The sequence below is a fragment of the Armigeres subalbatus genome, chromosome 3 (genome assembly GCF_024139115.2).
Source record: "Armigeres subalbatus isolate Guangzhou_Male chromosome 3, GZ_Asu_2, whole genome shotgun sequence".
Taxonomy (NCBI): domain Eukaryota; kingdom Metazoa; phylum Arthropoda; class Insecta; order Diptera; family Culicidae; genus Armigeres; species Armigeres subalbatus.
This window is the reverse complement of record NC_085141.1, coordinates 205,446,828-205,463,023: the sequence shown is the minus strand read 5'-3', so window position 1 is coordinate 205,463,023 and position 16,196 is coordinate 205,446,828. Positions and strand designations below refer to the sequence as shown.

The 16,196-nt window shown below is 39.9% G+C and overlaps 1 protein-coding gene across 4 annotated transcripts in view; it reads right to left on the bottom strand.

Moving 5' to 3' along the window:
- LOC134227309 (aryl hydrocarbon receptor) overlaps nucleotides 1-16,196 on the bottom strand; it is a 122,278-nt gene that overhangs the window by 17,049 nt on the left and 89,033 nt on the right. The window contains exons 7-10 of one of the 4 annotated variants that reach the window (XR_009983650.1): nucleotides 4,922-5,028; nucleotides 4,657-4,847; nucleotides 3,759-3,965; nucleotides 2,079-3,143 (exon numbers count right to left, since the gene is read on the bottom strand). Coding sequence is in view for 3 of the 4 variants with exons in the window: in XM_062708691.1 (XP_062564675.1) it covers nucleotides 2,292-3,143; nucleotides 3,759-3,965; nucleotides 4,657-4,847; nucleotides 4,922-5,028 (1,357 nt within the window). In the remaining variant the exon portion in view is untranslated. The remainder of the gene's footprint in view (nucleotides 1-2,078; nucleotides 3,144-3,758; nucleotides 3,966-4,656; nucleotides 4,848-4,921; nucleotides 5,029-16,196) is intronic. The other 3 variants (XM_062708691.1, XM_062708692.1, XM_062708693.1) reach the window with 3 other exon arrangements.

Genomic DNA, 16,196 nt, shown 5'->3' with positions numbered 1-16,196 from the left:
AATCTCTGCCCAGAAATTAGTCATTTGGATAATCGATTAAGATCGAGCTTTTAGCGGTTAATGTCCTCCTAGAATGCTTTTTTGGTGCCACTGAACATTCTGTTTTGGCTTTGACGTGTGCAAATAATCCATACAGATTTTAATACTATGTTTCTACACAGCAGAAACAGACAATATTTGACTGAATCAATAGCTCTATGGGCATAACAACTCAGCAGGCTATAATAGATGTACATAAGGCACAATGCTGCACGAACCCTCCCAATTGTTTGATTTGTTCCAGCAAAGCTGTGAACAGCAAGCACCCCATGGGGGTTCGATGTGCCCGGCGTTTAAGCGTGCTGCAAAATCAAAGTGCAAGTAAAGCAGCTGGCTTGCTCGGCTTCGCCCGAGTGCTTGGTGTGCGCAGGTTTAGAGGAAACGGCGGAACACGTGTTGTTCGTGTGCTCACGTTTTCGCGCAATGCGTGACCACATGCTTGCCACATGTGGTCTGGACACTACCCCGGACAACCTAGTTCGGAGGATGTGTAAAGACGAAGTTGGCTGGAACGCCGTTTTATCGGCTATCGCCCAAATCGTCTCGGAGCTATACAGAAGGTGGCGCGTGGACTCAAGGATGGCTAGTTCAGGCGCAAATAAGAGGTGGTCCAAGGGATCGGAGTCGGCTTCATGGGTCATACCGGTGGTCATGCTCTGTGGTCGAACTCGATCCTTTTATCGAACAAGTGGCCGCGCGAAGAACAACATGGTATCGTCGCTTTCGCGGCGTCGGTCAACCGGGCGGGTTCCGAGCCCGAGGACGGAAAGGGGTCCTCGTCAAGGCTGGGGCAGGCGTAGGCCTCGCGTCGGCAAGTCCCTCTGTGTGCTGGCGAATAGGCCCTATCGCAGAAAGGTCAATTTGGGGTGCACGCGGCATCATCATTCTTGATACCAGTCGTGCAGAGGGAAGCAGGCGCGAAGTCGCCCCTGCCCACCTTCCGAGGACATAGGGCGTGGTAAGGCCACCTGGAAAGCCGGCAATGCGCTGGCACGATACCATGGTGTTCTTCTAAAAAAGCGAGTCACGATGTTCGATGCTGCAAGGACACGCAGCTAACCTCGAGGGTGCGTCATGCACTGGCCCCCCTTTGAAGCATTACTTTCTGGTTGTACCGAAGGGACGATGGGCTTGGCGGCAATGGAAACGGTTTAGCTGGTCGGGGATGCAGCCCTGCCTCCCTCATTGGAGGTGGCCCCTAACCCAGCACTTCCTGGTCAACCCAGAATGTCTGTTGAGCAGATTCCCCCTCCATTGTTTAGGAAGAAAAAAAAAAAAAAAAAAAAAGGCTATAATAGATGTACATTCTGGGAATACTGGTAGTCATTTCATGTACAGCATAGACTTTGTTATGTTACTTATGTCCTTTTGAAAAGTTAAGCGAGAACTGTTTCAAAAAGCAAAAAGTGATGCAGTGTGAACCGTTGGATGCCTGAAGAATATACATTTTTCCATAAGATGTGGATTCTTGAGGTGATTGTGCAAAACATGTTTTGCCCATGTGGTGTATCCTTTGACTGTAATGTACAAGCCAGAGTAAGCGCGACGAGCGATGCGACGCGACGCGACTCACGTAAAAGAATTATCAACAAGCTGTCGAACTGCACCGTCGCGTCGCATCGCACGTCGCGTTAACTCTGGCTTGCCCCTAAATCATTTTCAATATAGAACTTACGCAGTGTAAATAACAAACGCTGAAACCATCTTACCCAACATTTCGATCAAACTACCCCATAATGCGAAATGTTATCGACCTTTGACAGTGATACAATTTAACTGTGGACACCCTTTAGCAAATTCGAGTACTGGTTTTCTCACTGATAAATTCACTTTCAAGATGAGGCAAACCTTGCTTTATTATATTCTTGTTGGCAAGCGATGTTTATTTTGTTTGCATTGGGAAAGCCGAAAACCACGGAATTAGAGGGTGGATTATTTTGTTAATGTAGCAAATATGTTTGCTAATGACATAATTTCATTAAATAAATAATTAATCTCTTTCAAAGTTTTAGACCTGTATACATTTTGCTATGCCTCACCTTACTCTACTAATCGCAAAAAAGGTGCTGTCTATGCATGGTAGAGTTGCAGCTAATATAATTCACTTTTGAATTGTTTAATTGGCTTAGGGAATGCTACTTAGGTTGTGCACGTACATATTGCTACTTAAACACTCCGCTGTAATTTAGGTGGCGCTGATGCTGTTTTCAATCGTGCATTGTAATTAAATAATATCCACCCTCAACGATTACCTTTCCTGTTTCATTCCTTTCGAGATTTAAATTGGTTTCGTCATTTGAATTAACAACAATTCGATCATTGGAAGCAGGAGATTGTGAAGACGAACAATTCGTGGTACAACTAGGGGTAGTTGGAGTAGTAATATTGGAACAATTGTGATCGTTGTTGTAGGTTGGACAATTGTATTTGTTTTTGGATGCTTGTGACGTACCCCACATAAGAACGGTTTGCCGTCGTGGTTCAAAATGCTGCGGCGACAATGCCTCTTCTTTCATGTCGGAGTGTGGCATGTCGTTCGTATCGCGACTTTTGGTTGTGTTAGGATTCTTGATTACATTACTGTTGATCACATTGTTTGAGGAATTCTGCCTATCTTGACCAGAGTTTGGGATCAACGTGTTAGTTAGGTTAACCGACGATGGAACTGCTTTCGCTGAAGATGATACATCTTCGAGGGAAGGAGATTGCTTGTGTTTCTTGTGGATGTTATGACTTTCGTAATCATTGTCCATATCACGATTGATATTATCGTTTTCTGGCATGCATTTTTCAGCGTCGTGCCATCGCTCGTCTTTTGCTATGCCATAACCTTCATAAGGAACAAATCCATTGTTTGTAATATAAGGAGCTGGTGTTGATGCATACTCAGGGAAGTATCCACTGACGCCTTGGAGCCGGTATTGGTGGAATATGTTGTCTGATACGGAATAGAAGTTTGACGAATGAGCCGGCGGAGTCATGTACATACTCTCGGTCGAAACATATGGTGATGTTGTGTACATAGGATTCAGATTTGAATAAGCTGCTGCAACAGCTACAGCAGGATCGTTCACATACTCAACCATCTGCACCGGAGAGGTTACCTGGAAGGACAAAATTATCGTAATTTAATTCAGTATCCTACGAAAGAAATAAATTGAACATACTGCCAACCAAAGGAGTCAGCCTTGTGCCAAAGTAAATGATTTATGAAATTGTAATATGCAATATGAGAATTTGGAACGAAAGTTCTGCAGGAAGAAATGTCTGATATTTCAAGAAGAAAAAAGTTTCGATGGGTGATTATACTTTACTATATGACTAGTGAAGGATTTAGTAGTTTTGGAGTAATTCGAGGTACGTAAAAAGTTATGAATTCGTGTCATACACTTTCATCTCTTCATCCATAAAGATAAGGAAACCGTATTAGCCAATTTAGAAATTTAAAGGTAAACAAAGTTAATAAGAGCAATACTAACATTCCCACCAGAATAATAGATGCCACATTTATCTCAAAGCATGTGCAAAACCAGAAGTTAGTAGATAGAGCACTTGCGTCTGTCACGAGGAAGACGATGAAGTCGTTGCAGAAAGAGACAAAATCATTGAGTTTAAGGTCATCTACCTACTTACTATTCTATACAATACGTTGAATGAGTGGATGCTTTTGATATCGTGGCTAATGCCAACTGGAATTATGCAATTATTGAAACCATTACCTGCCCTCCCGGAGATTGTTGCAGCTTTCGTTTAGATCGGCACGTGGACAAAAAGTCTCGAAGTTGAGTTTTGTAGCGACGATTGTAACGTTGCGTAGACGAAACCGGTGATGTAGTAGAAGCATTCGGGGATCCACTGGGTGTTACGATAAGTTGATCTGCGTCAGTAAAGTACGTTGATGTTAGTCCGGTATCTAAATAGCTAACCTATTAGAAAATAAATGTCATTCAAAATTCGTAAAGCATTAGTAATATCTGTCGTACTTGTGATTTTTTGAAACTCGTTTTCATACTGCTACTAACATAATTCATACGATGTTTTTAATACTATAAAAATATTTTAGAAATGTAATACAAATGAACAGAAATGCTGTTAATCACATCATCATCACACATCATAAGATCTTTGGTGTCTCATTTAGAAAAAGCAGAAAGTTTGCTCATTAGAAGGTTGAAATTTACTAAAAATGATTGATAGTTAAAATTAAACTTGAAATGGTGTTTCGGAGGAGATAAACAAACAGTATGAAAACGTATTTCAAATAAATCGATTTATTAACTTTTTTCACAGTCAATTTTCGTCTAAATTATCAGGTTTTTGCACAATTGTTAAACAATATTCTAAGAATAGAGTGCAACAGTTTCTGTTTCATTCGAGTGCTATATTATTACTAAAATTATCATCAAACTTGTATTTTGAACACTTATGAAGTTCTGACTCAATATTTGCAAATAAGGCGATGACAATCCAAGATCCACTAATTCAAAATTTGCTATCTCGAAATTGTGTGTGCATTCAAACGCATCTCCTTCTATTTCAAAATTGTCTGTGCGTAAAGTTAATTATTTTTGTTTTCAATTTTGCTAACATTACCACATTTCACATCAGAAAACTTACTTTAAAATCCATTGTCCGTTTGCCGAGGAGGTCTCTGCCTTCTTCTTCCATAAGCTGCCTATGAGTGCATATGATAAAGTCCGGCTTTGAATTCTTATAAACTAATCTGGAACTTGTTTGCAGCCACTGCCATTCTCCGTTCTTTTTTTGGTATCGATATGCTATCATGCCTGATGCACCAGTCTTAAGCACTGTGTGGAAAATTGAAGACAAACGGAATGTTATCTCACTCGGTAGAATATGAGATGTACGTTTCATTACTTACGTTCTTGATGTGCACTTGCCACGTAGGCTAGGTCATCAAAATGTACTAAATCATAACCGCCCATATTTGCGAGCTCGGAATCTGAGTATCCTAATGTCATTTTACCTCTGAAATAAATAAGAAAATTGTAAAAATCCAAACATGGAAAAGCTCATGATTAACAGATGGAAAGATTAATACTTCGGTTGAATTTTTAAACCACTGAATTCTTAAGGGGAATTAGTACAGGGTCCAAAAACGTCAGCCACAAAATATGACGTGATCTAAAAAACATAAGATTACTGCTCCTTGAAGTCATATGTACCCACATCAATAACAATCAAAAACGAAGATTTGAAGTGCAAATTGCTTTGTTTCTAAAGGTAACTTGGCTTAGAAACCTCACAGTTAATAACTGTGGAAGTACTGAATAAACATACGCTACAAGGCGGCAATGTTCCAACGGGAGTGTTTTTTAAGAAGAAGATAGAAACATATTATTAACAATATGGAACAAATACTACAAATGATAAACCAGGAATGGCCATGAGGACGATGTATTATCATCCCAAATCTTTTGATAGAAAAAAAGCGATCAGCTGTCGACGAAATTTCTTCGCAGACACACAATTGTTTCCTAAATTCTATTCTGTTGAAGGTTGGAGTCCAAATCCAGAGAACGTGAATTCAGAGCCCCCATGACCAATTCATTTCATTTATTTAGTCTACATCTAAACATATAACACTGAATCAACAATTTGACGCCACAATACACGGTTCGAGGCCGCATCTCTCCATCCTCGAATACGCCCCACGCTCGCCAAGTCCTTTTGCATCTGGTCTGCCCAGCTCGCTCGCTGCCCTCCATGCCGTCTAGAACCTGGCGGATCGGAAGCGAACACTATATTTGCAGGGTTGTTGTCCGGCATTCTTGCAACATGTCCTGCCCATCGTACCCTGGATACCGGGTTCGCCATTGAGCTGGGCGAGCTGGTGGTTCATTCTTCGCCGCCACACACCGTCTTCTTGCACACCGCCAAAGATGGTCCTAAGCACTCCCATGACCAATACTGCATTGAAATACAACATCTATAACAGCGGCTATGGCAAGCGAGTTCTACATCTATGCACCGACTTACGATTAATCAAATGACTTGAAGGACATGTTTTATGAATGTTTTGATAAAGCCTATGGATAGTGCCTAAAGCATAACTCTCAGGTCGATAGGCTTTTTTCCGTCCTATAATCGGCTTTTCTTTATCTTTCTTTATTGGGAGCAGGGAAAAGCCCGTTCGAGTAGTGCATCAATAAGTACTTTTTCGAATGGACGTAAAACTTCCTCATCTTTTGTACACCCAACCAGCAGATGGCAGATTTTAATACAGTTCTGCATAAGAACCTTACAGAAACTGTATAATAATTGGGCATATACAATTTTGGAAGATTTTAATACAATTATTGTATTGAAATAATACAGATTTGTATTATTTTAATACAATATTTGTATAAAAAGCTTACAGAATTGTATATGCCCAGATTTTATACAATAATTGTCAGATTTGTTTTTTGGGTGTATCAACAGAATTTACATATACTCCAAATGATACAATATTGACTTATATCTAGCATTACTATCTACGTATAGATAACACAGGTACAATTCGGTAGAACGATTACTGTTACAATACAAAAAAAAAGTCTAACGAGTAGAGGTTGATGTAGTAGCGACTAGGTGCGTGAATCTCTTTTTCAACGTCGAACGTGGAAGATGGAAATCGAATACAGAAGAATAACGATTGAATATCCTACACATGGCAATAAGGAGTTCGTTATGTCCGTAATTACATAACGAATTCCTTATGGAGCCCTCTTTAGCCGTGCGTTAAGACGCGCGGCTACAAAGCAAGACCATGCTGAGGGTGGCTGGGTTCGATTTCCGCTGCCGATCTAGGTAATTTTCGGATTGGAAATTGTCTCGACTTCCCTGGGCATACAAGTATCATCGTGTTAGCCTCATGGTATACGAATGCAGAAATGGTAACTTGGCTTAGAAACCTCGAAGTTAATAACTGTGGAAGTGATTAACCCTTTTGTTACCGACAGGGTACCCGGGTACCTTTTTCGTTTTCAAGTGAAATTTTTTTTGGGGTTCTGAACATCGCAGGAAATTGAAACTCTGTGACATCTTCAAACTCGGCAAAATTAAGGTTTGGGTGGTACGAAAATGAAAATCCAGTAAGGGGGGGCTTGGGGAAGGGCTTCTGAATATTTTTACCCCGTAACATACCGACAGGGTACCCGGGTACCCACGTTTTGATATAACCATGACTTCGTCAGTTTTCAACCGATTTGGACGATTCCGTTTGCTATGGATTAAGAAATTCATCCTCTATCCGTTCCATGTCACATAGGACCGATCCGGATTACCTGGTTACCGGAGTTCCGGATTTGCTAGACCATGTCTCAAAAATGTAGAAGTTGATCTTATAGAATCCAAATGATGATTTCTTGTACCCTGAGCTACCAGTTTCGCAGAAAATTCGAGGATTATGACTTCCCAACGTATTAGGACCACGTGATCATATGGACTCGGAACGGACATCCCGGAATAGGTTCCCGTGGGCCCTATAGTGGCCGCAAATTCATTCCTGGCAATATGGGTATCAAAATTCTTGAAATTGTTTCGGGAAAATGTTATTCATATAGAGTAGAGTGGGGCAAGAGTACGCACTTAGTTTTCAATCGATCATGTGGCCCTTATAAAGCAAGCTTCTGCATATCAAATCAGTGTCGATGATTCATATACTCTTCCTTTATGTTACCCAGTGGAAAAAATATTGAAATTATTGAGATTCGTTTTAGTAGAACCCTTATTGCAAGATAAGTGAAAAACGCACCCCACCGGTGGGGTAAAAGTGCGCATCGGTGGGGTAAGAGTACGCATTTATCCAATCATGTGCTTTAAGTATATATTAACACAAATAAGAGTTAATAACATTCAATTGATGTTTAATGAGCATATATTAGGGAATGTTCAAAGATTACGTAACTCTTAAAGGGCGAGGGGTCCTAAAATGTACACTTTCATACGAAAAACCATTGTTTTTTATATATACAAAAAACTACAGAGGTAAAAATATATATCAGGTTTCGCGTTGCGTATATAAAGGCATTTTCCTTAAAGAAAGTCCACCAATCACGTAACGTAAAATTTGGCTATTTCATCACCCCTCCCCCTATCTTACACTATTTGTATAAATCCTCTAAAAATTATATGGATAGTCACACATCTCACAACCCCTCCCAGCTAAACGTTGCGTAATTTATGAATGTTTCTTTTGATTAAATGAAATTATCATTTAGATGAAATTGTGTTTTCGTGCTATGTTTAGGTGTACAACAAGTCCTAATACAATTTCATTATTTCGCTTCAGTGCTTTGTTCGCTAAGTCCTTTCTAACACCAAATTACTTCAACTTATCCTAAAACTTGTGATAATTTCAAATTCTGTCCCTTTTTTCTTAGTTGTGGATCTTTACGCTTTGGAAGAAGTCTTATTTCGGCCGGAGATACGGGTTTGACATCATAACTTGAAGATTCATATGCGTACTCTTGCCCACCGGTTCCTGCGTACTTTTACCCCACAGTCCCAAAAATTATTCAAGTAATGGTTTTGACTTCTTTGAAAACCAATCGGATTGGTGTTCTGTACCATAAAGTACTCTATACAATAGGTTATCGAAATGGTATAATGTCCACCTGGTTGAACGTATATATGGTAATGAAATACTAGTTGCGGAAATCCAACTATTTTAGCAAAATGACCAAAAGTTATCTATCTCCATATCTCCCTTGTTATTTATTCAAATCGTTAATAATTACACATGATAAAAGTTGGCCAGAATACCTGTCAAACTGATGCAGTGCTGCTAGTTTATCTTTTTTATTACTTAAAAAAATCGAAAACGTACTCTTACCCCACGCGCACTCTTGCCCCACTCTACTCTAGTTGAAACCATAGGATGGATATGAACCGGAACGGTCATTCTGGAACAGGTTCCCGGAGGGCCCGTAGTGGCCAAAAACTCATTTTGAATAAACCCTAGCAATATGGGTATCAAAATTCTTGGAATTGTTCCGAAAACATGTTTTCCATGTAGTTGAGATCATAGGATGGATATGAACCGGAATGGTCATTCTGGAACAGGTTCCCGGAGGGCCCGAAAGGCCCGTAGTGGCCAAAAACTCATTTAGAATAAACTCTAGCAATGTGGGTATCAAAATTCTTGGAATTGTTCCGGAAACATAATTTCCATGTAGTTGAGACCATAGGATGGATATGAACCGGAACGATCATTCTGGAACAGGTTCCCGGAGGGTCCATAGTGGCCAAAAACTCATTTAGAATAAACCCTGGCAATATGGGTATCAAAATTCTTGGAATTGTTCTGGAAACATATTTTCCATGTAGTTAAGACCATAGGATGGATATCAACCGGAACGATCATTCTGGAATAGGTTCCCCGAGCGTCCGTAGGGGCCAAACACTCATTTAGAATTAGCCCTGGCAACATGGGTATTAAAATTTTGGAATTGTTCCGGAAACATGTTTTCCATGTACTTGAAACCATAGATTGGATATGACCCGGATCGGTCATTCTGGAACAGGTTCCCGGAGGGGAGGGCTTAAAGTGATCATTAATTCATTTGGTAGAATCCCTGGCAATATGGGTATCAATATTCTTGGAATTGTTCCGGAAACATGTTTTCCATGTAGTTGAGACCATAGGATGGATATCAACCGGAATGGTCATTTTGGAACAGGTTCCCGGAGGGCCTTCAGTGACCATAAATTCATTTGGGAGAATCCCTGGCAATATGGGTATCAAAATTCTTGGAATTGTTCTGGAAACACGTTTCCATGTAGTTGAGACCATAGGATGGATATTAACCGGAACGGTCATTCTGGAACAAGTTCCCGGAAGGCCAGTAGGGGCCAAAAACTCATTTAGAATAAACCCTGGCAATATGGGTATCAAAACTCTTGCAATTTTTCCTGAAACATGTTATTCATAAAGTTGAAACCATAGGATGGATATCAACCAGAACAGTCATGCTAGAAGAAGTTTTTTTTTTTGTCTTTATTAAGGAGACTTTCAGCCCTAGGCTAGAAGAAGTTCCCGAAAGGCCTTTAGTGGCAACAAACTCATTTAGAAGGCACCCTGGCATCAAAGTTCTTGAAACATTTTCGGAAACATGTTTTTCCAAGAAGATGGGACTGATGTTGGGTCATCAGGTTGAATGGCTGTTAGGCCGAATGGTTATTGGGTCGAATGAGAAGTGAGGAGTGAACAGTGAGAAGTGAGCAGTGAGAAATTGAAAGTAAAAAGTGAAAAGTGAAATGAGAGAAATGAGAAGAGAGAAGTGAAAAGTTACACAGTGTTGACCCGATTTTGTCACTCCCCGATTTTATCTACCTCCGACTTTATCACATTTTCGACCCGATTTCATCACATTCCGCTTTTGTCACGTTTTTGACCCATTTTGCATCCATAAATTTTTTTTGACAATTTCAGTCGTTCTTTTATTTTGTCAATTATTCAGCAAACACCAATGATACTTACAGCGTCTGTGGTTCATTTTAAATCATTTCTGAGTACCTGTCAAGAATTTTTAAGTCTTTTTGACAATAAATAACGGGAAAAGAAGATAGCAAGTGTTTCTTCTAAATGAGGGTCCCCTCGGAAACCTGTGTGAGAATGACCGGTCCATTGTCAAACCATCTTATGGCCTAATAACCCAAAAGACCATGCTTCCGAGACAATTTCATGAATTTTGATACCCACATTGCCTGGGCTTCTTCAAAATGAGTTTGTGGCCACTTTAGGCACCACGGGAACCTGTTCCAGGATGACCGGTCCGTTGTCAAACCATCCAATGGTCCAATTACTTATCAGATGATGCTTCCGAAACAATTTCATGAATTTTGATACCCATATTGCCAGGGTTTCTTCAGAATGAGTTTGTGGCCACTTTAGGCCCAAGAACCTGTTCCAGGATGACCGGCCCGTTTTAAAACCATCCTATGGTCCAATTACTAATCAGATCATGCTTCCGAAACAATTTCATGAATTTTGATACCCATATTGCCAGGGTTTCTTCAGAATGAGTTTGTGGCCACTTTAGGCCCCACGGTAACCTGTTCCAGGATGACCGGTCCGTTGTCAAACCATCCTATGGTCTAATTACTTATCGGATCATACTTTCGAAACAATTTCATGAATTTTGATACCCATATTGCCAGGCTTTCTTCAAAACGAGTTTGTGGCCACTTTAGGCCCCATGGGAACCTGTTCCAGGATGACCGGTCCGTTGTCAAACCATCTAATGGTCCAATTACTTATCAGATCATGCTTCCGAAACAATTTCATGAATTTTGATACCCATATTGCCAGGGTTTCTTCAGAATAAGTTTGTGGCCACTTTAGGCCCGACGGGAACCTGTTTCCGGAATAACCGTTCCGGGATTAATTCATAAAATGGTCCTGTAACGTAGTTAAGTTATATTCTTTAAATTTCCAACGAAGTTTATTAGTCATCACGCAAGAAATCTTCATTTGGCTGAATATATATCTTCAATTCACACATACTTTGGGACTTGGCCCAGTTAATCCGGAATTCCGGATACCAGGTAATCCGAATCGGTTCTCTGTAACATGTATCGAATAGCGTGTAAGTTCTCGCATCCGTAGCAACCAAAATCGTCGAAATCGCTGAAAAACTGACAATGTTATGATCATTTTAAGTCCGTGGATACCCGGGTACCCTGTCGGTAACGTAAGGGTGTTTTTTTGTCGGTAACAAAAGGGTTAATGAACACTAAGCTGCGAGGCGGATATGTCCCAGTGTGGGGATGTAATGCCAATAAGAAGAAGAAGATGTTCGTAATTTGTGTAGAACGAGTAGAGGTTGATGTAGTAGCGACTTGGTGCGTGAATCTCTTTTTCAACGTCGAGCGTGAAAGATGGAAATCGAATTCAAAAGAACAACGATGGAATATCCTACACATGGCAATAAAGGAAAAAATGGGCAATTTTTAAAATTCATGTATCTTACAAAATGGTGAATTTGGGCAGAATTTTATTCATGGTCCTCAAAACTTAAGAGTTCAATAGTGTAGTGCATGATGTTTTACTGCGGGGTATTGCGGGGTACCAAACTGTTTTGTTAGTTAAATATTGCGTAAAATATGCTTTTACAAAACTACTAAAAACTAAATTCTGGACGGAGCTATTATTACATTATTAAGTCTATTGCATATATCTGTTCAAGAGCTTTGTAACGATATATAAATATGTTACTTTTGACACGAAAACATGGCAAAGCTGTCCGTTTTGAGAAAATGAGAACCGTCCTGATTATAGAAATATATGTTATTAGCTGTTTATTCATCACACTTTACTCGCCCAAATCGAAAATTGGCCTTTTGGTAGTTTTGGCCACACCTTTATATGGGGCTGTCCTATTGTGCATTCAGTGAACCGCTCTAGATGAGATTGTAGAAAAAGAGCATCATTAACGCCGCCTACAAAGTGATATCCCAGATCATCTTCCGTCGTCTGTCACCATTAGTGAATGGGTTCGTGGAAAGTTATCAAGCCGGTTTCGTTGAAGGCCGATCGTCAACGGACCAGGGGTGGCATTGTGCATCTCGATTCGAACGTAATTTTATCGAGTCGAACATGTTTGGCATTACGGGTTTCGATTCGATCTCGAAAACGACTCATCGTTCGAGTATGCTCGAGGAGGTACAAGAATAACGAGATGTTTTGGCATTATGGATACTCGATAGCACACTGAAAAACGACTCAAGTCGAATGAAAAACACTCGTCACCTTTTTAGCTTTCGAATGTTGTTCGAGAGTCATTTCTTGCTGAAAGTTTTTAATTATAATTTGTTATTATTTCTCTACGAGAAGAGAATAAATGTTTTATTATTGTTTCTTGAGGAAAACAATGTCATAAGTATACCTATTTTTACAGTTCCCTGACAATATGCAATTTCTAATTCAAGACAAAATTTTCAAAACGACTTATATGCTTTTGTAAACAAAGATTCAAACGACGATTTGACGAATCTGATAGCTCTCCCACGCAAACTAACACCATCAATAGGTAGGTGAAGGCTTCCGCTAGCTGTTAATGGTGTTGGTTTGCGTGGGAAAGCTTTCAGATTCGTCAAATCGTCGTTTGAATCTTTGTTTACAAAAGCAGATAAGTCGTTTTGAAAATTTTGTCTTGAATTATCCCTCGAATTATCCCGAAATCCGCGTAAAAACGACTTCAACTAAAATCGGTTTTCCGAAGTTTTCACGTATTTCTTGACGATTTCGATAAACCGCGTGAAAAATCCATGAGGAAAATCTGCACACTTAAATCGAGTATTTTGACTCGGTAATTTTTTATACCGATTTAACCCGGTAAAGTACAATTTGAACCGAGAAGTCAGTTAATTTATAAGAATTTACTGATTTCTGTATTAAATTTTACCGACTTCTCAGCAATGTCAAACAATTTACAGGGCATCGGTAAAAAATATAACTGAACTTCTTTGTTCAACAAACTCTGTTGGCAATGGTCAACAAAAATACCGATCATTCAGTAAACAAAATTGTTTATTGCTGAGCTCACGGTATTTTTTTTACCGAGTTCAGCTTTCAGCAGACTAGCAAGACGCTCGAAGTGGCGCCATATTGGAGTATGCATTCTTGCTGAGTTTCGTACTTGTAGATTGTGCGCAAGTTAAATTATTGTTCCTGGTTGATATTTCGGTAAGTAAAAGCAAACTAACTCAATAGCAGGCAACGGAACAATTAAGAAATCCTTCTTTAATTTTTAGGAAGTTGGCTACATCTATGAAGTTTGGCCGGTTTGGCCCGTAAACGTATCAAGGTCTGAGGAAGAAATTACTCTATTCGATCTAAGGCGACACATCACCAACGACGCATATTCTATCGATGCTCCGCATTTCATCTTAATCGATCCACCCGCTTCGCACCGGGTTGTTCCTGTCGAGTCTCCACCCAAACTACCGAGCATCCGAACATAATTTTCATACCGATCGAATTCATTGCTGTGCACCACGTTGAAAGAATAATTATCACCGGGTTTTGTTCATATATAGGCTGTGTCATTAATTATCATTTGTAATAAATAAACGAATATATTATGGCTAAGAATGTTTCTCATTTTTCTTTTACTTCATTTATAATAAATAAAAGGAAAGAAAAATTACATTTTATTCGGTAATATTGAAAACCGGGATCCGTATTTTATTTACTAATTATTCCGTATTTTTTTTACCGAGTGCTTGGCATGTTTTGATAATTCATCATCGAGACTGCAATCCGAGAGCTCGGTAAATTGTTCAACTTTTTACTGAGGAGACTACCGAGAGCTCAGCTGTTGAGAAATCGGTAATTCGTTAACTGAGCTCGTCAAATAAAATTAAGTGTGTGCGTAAAAACGTGTTTATTCCACAATCTATGTAAAAATAAATTAGTTAAATAAAAAAAAACGCGCATGAGATGACTCAAGTGCATTTAACTAAAACACATAGAAACATCAAAGTAATTTATTATCTAATCCTTCTTTAGCTTTAAATTATTTAGCTCAAAATTGGATCTGTGGCATAAATTCGAATAAACATAAAACTTATAATTTGTGTCGTGACAATATCTCAATTTACAAAACATGTCGTATCGGCATAATGTTTTAATCGGTTGCAACTGATCAATGAATAATATTGCTTTTTAAAGTCATCGAGCAAATTGTGTTTGTTTATAAATTAACTGTCAATTCATGCCATGAAGGATGCCTATCCAACAGGCAACATACTACACGCAGATGAAATTACTCTTATTCTCTCTGTTTACTCACATTCGCCATGCGCTGAAGGTTGTCTCTCCTGCAGGCGGCATACTAAACACGGAGACAGCTATCTCTTATTCTCTCTGTTTACATTCCGTTTGACAGAACATACTCGATTGAACTAGTACAACACCATTCGAAATCTTACTTTAATCTTACTTTTGACACGAAAACATGGCAAAGCTGTCTGTTTTCCCAAAAAACGTAAAAATATAATTTCTAGGAGGGGCTAGGTTGAACGCCCCCCACCCCTCCCTAAAAAAATCTTAAAAATGAGAACCGTCCTGATTATAGAAATATATGTTATTAGCTGTTTATTCATCACATTTTACTCGCCCAAATCGAAAATTGGCCTTTTGGTAGTTTTGGCCACACCTTTATATGGGGCTGTCCTATTGTGCATTCAGTGAACCGCTCTAGCTGAGATTGTAGAAAAAGAGCATCATTAACGCCGCCTACAAAGTGATATCCCAGATCATCGCATCGAAGACAAAGTACATGCTTGTGGGCGGAACCAAGCGCGACAAGGCTCGCCTGGGAAGCAGTCTCACGACGGGGATACCTTCGAGGTGGTCGAGAAATTCGTCTACCTTGGATCCTTGCTAACGGCTGATAACAATGTTAGTCGTGAAATACGAAGGCGCATCATCTGTGGAAGTCGGGCCTACTACAGGCTCCAGGAGAAACTACGGTAAAAAAAGGTTCGCCACCGCACCAAATGTGCTATGTACAAGACGCTGATAAGACCGGTAGTCCTCTGCGAACACGAAACATGGACATTGTTCGAGGAGGACTTGCAAGCACTCGGAGTATTCGAGACAGGTGCTTAGGACCATCTTTGGCGGTGTTCAAGAAGACGGTGTGTGGCGGCGAAGAATGATCCACGAGCTCGCCCAGCTCTACGGCGAACCCAGTATCCAGAAAGTGGCTAAAGCCGGAAGGGTATGATGGGCAGGGCATGTTGCCCATCCACCCTGCAAAGATGGTGTTCGCTTCTGATCCAGCAGGTACGAGACGGCGTAGAGCGCAGCGAGCGAGGTGAGCAGACCAGGTGCAAAACGACTTGGCGAGCGTGGGGCGCATTCGAGGATGGAGAGATGCGGCCTCGAACCGTGTATTGTAGCGTCAAATTGTTGATTCTGTGTTATCTGTTTAGATGTAAACTAAATAAATGAATGAAAATGAGAGAGTGAAAAATATTTACTATTGAACTTGGTACTCAAAGTTGAGTTCTTTAAATTTTTTATATACCTTATTTTTTCTGTGTACATATAAATTAGATGTGTTCAAATATCAAAAAGTTTTTTCCGAAATACCCAAAAATCAACATTTTTCGTTGATAGAAGGCCTATAAAATCTAGGGGG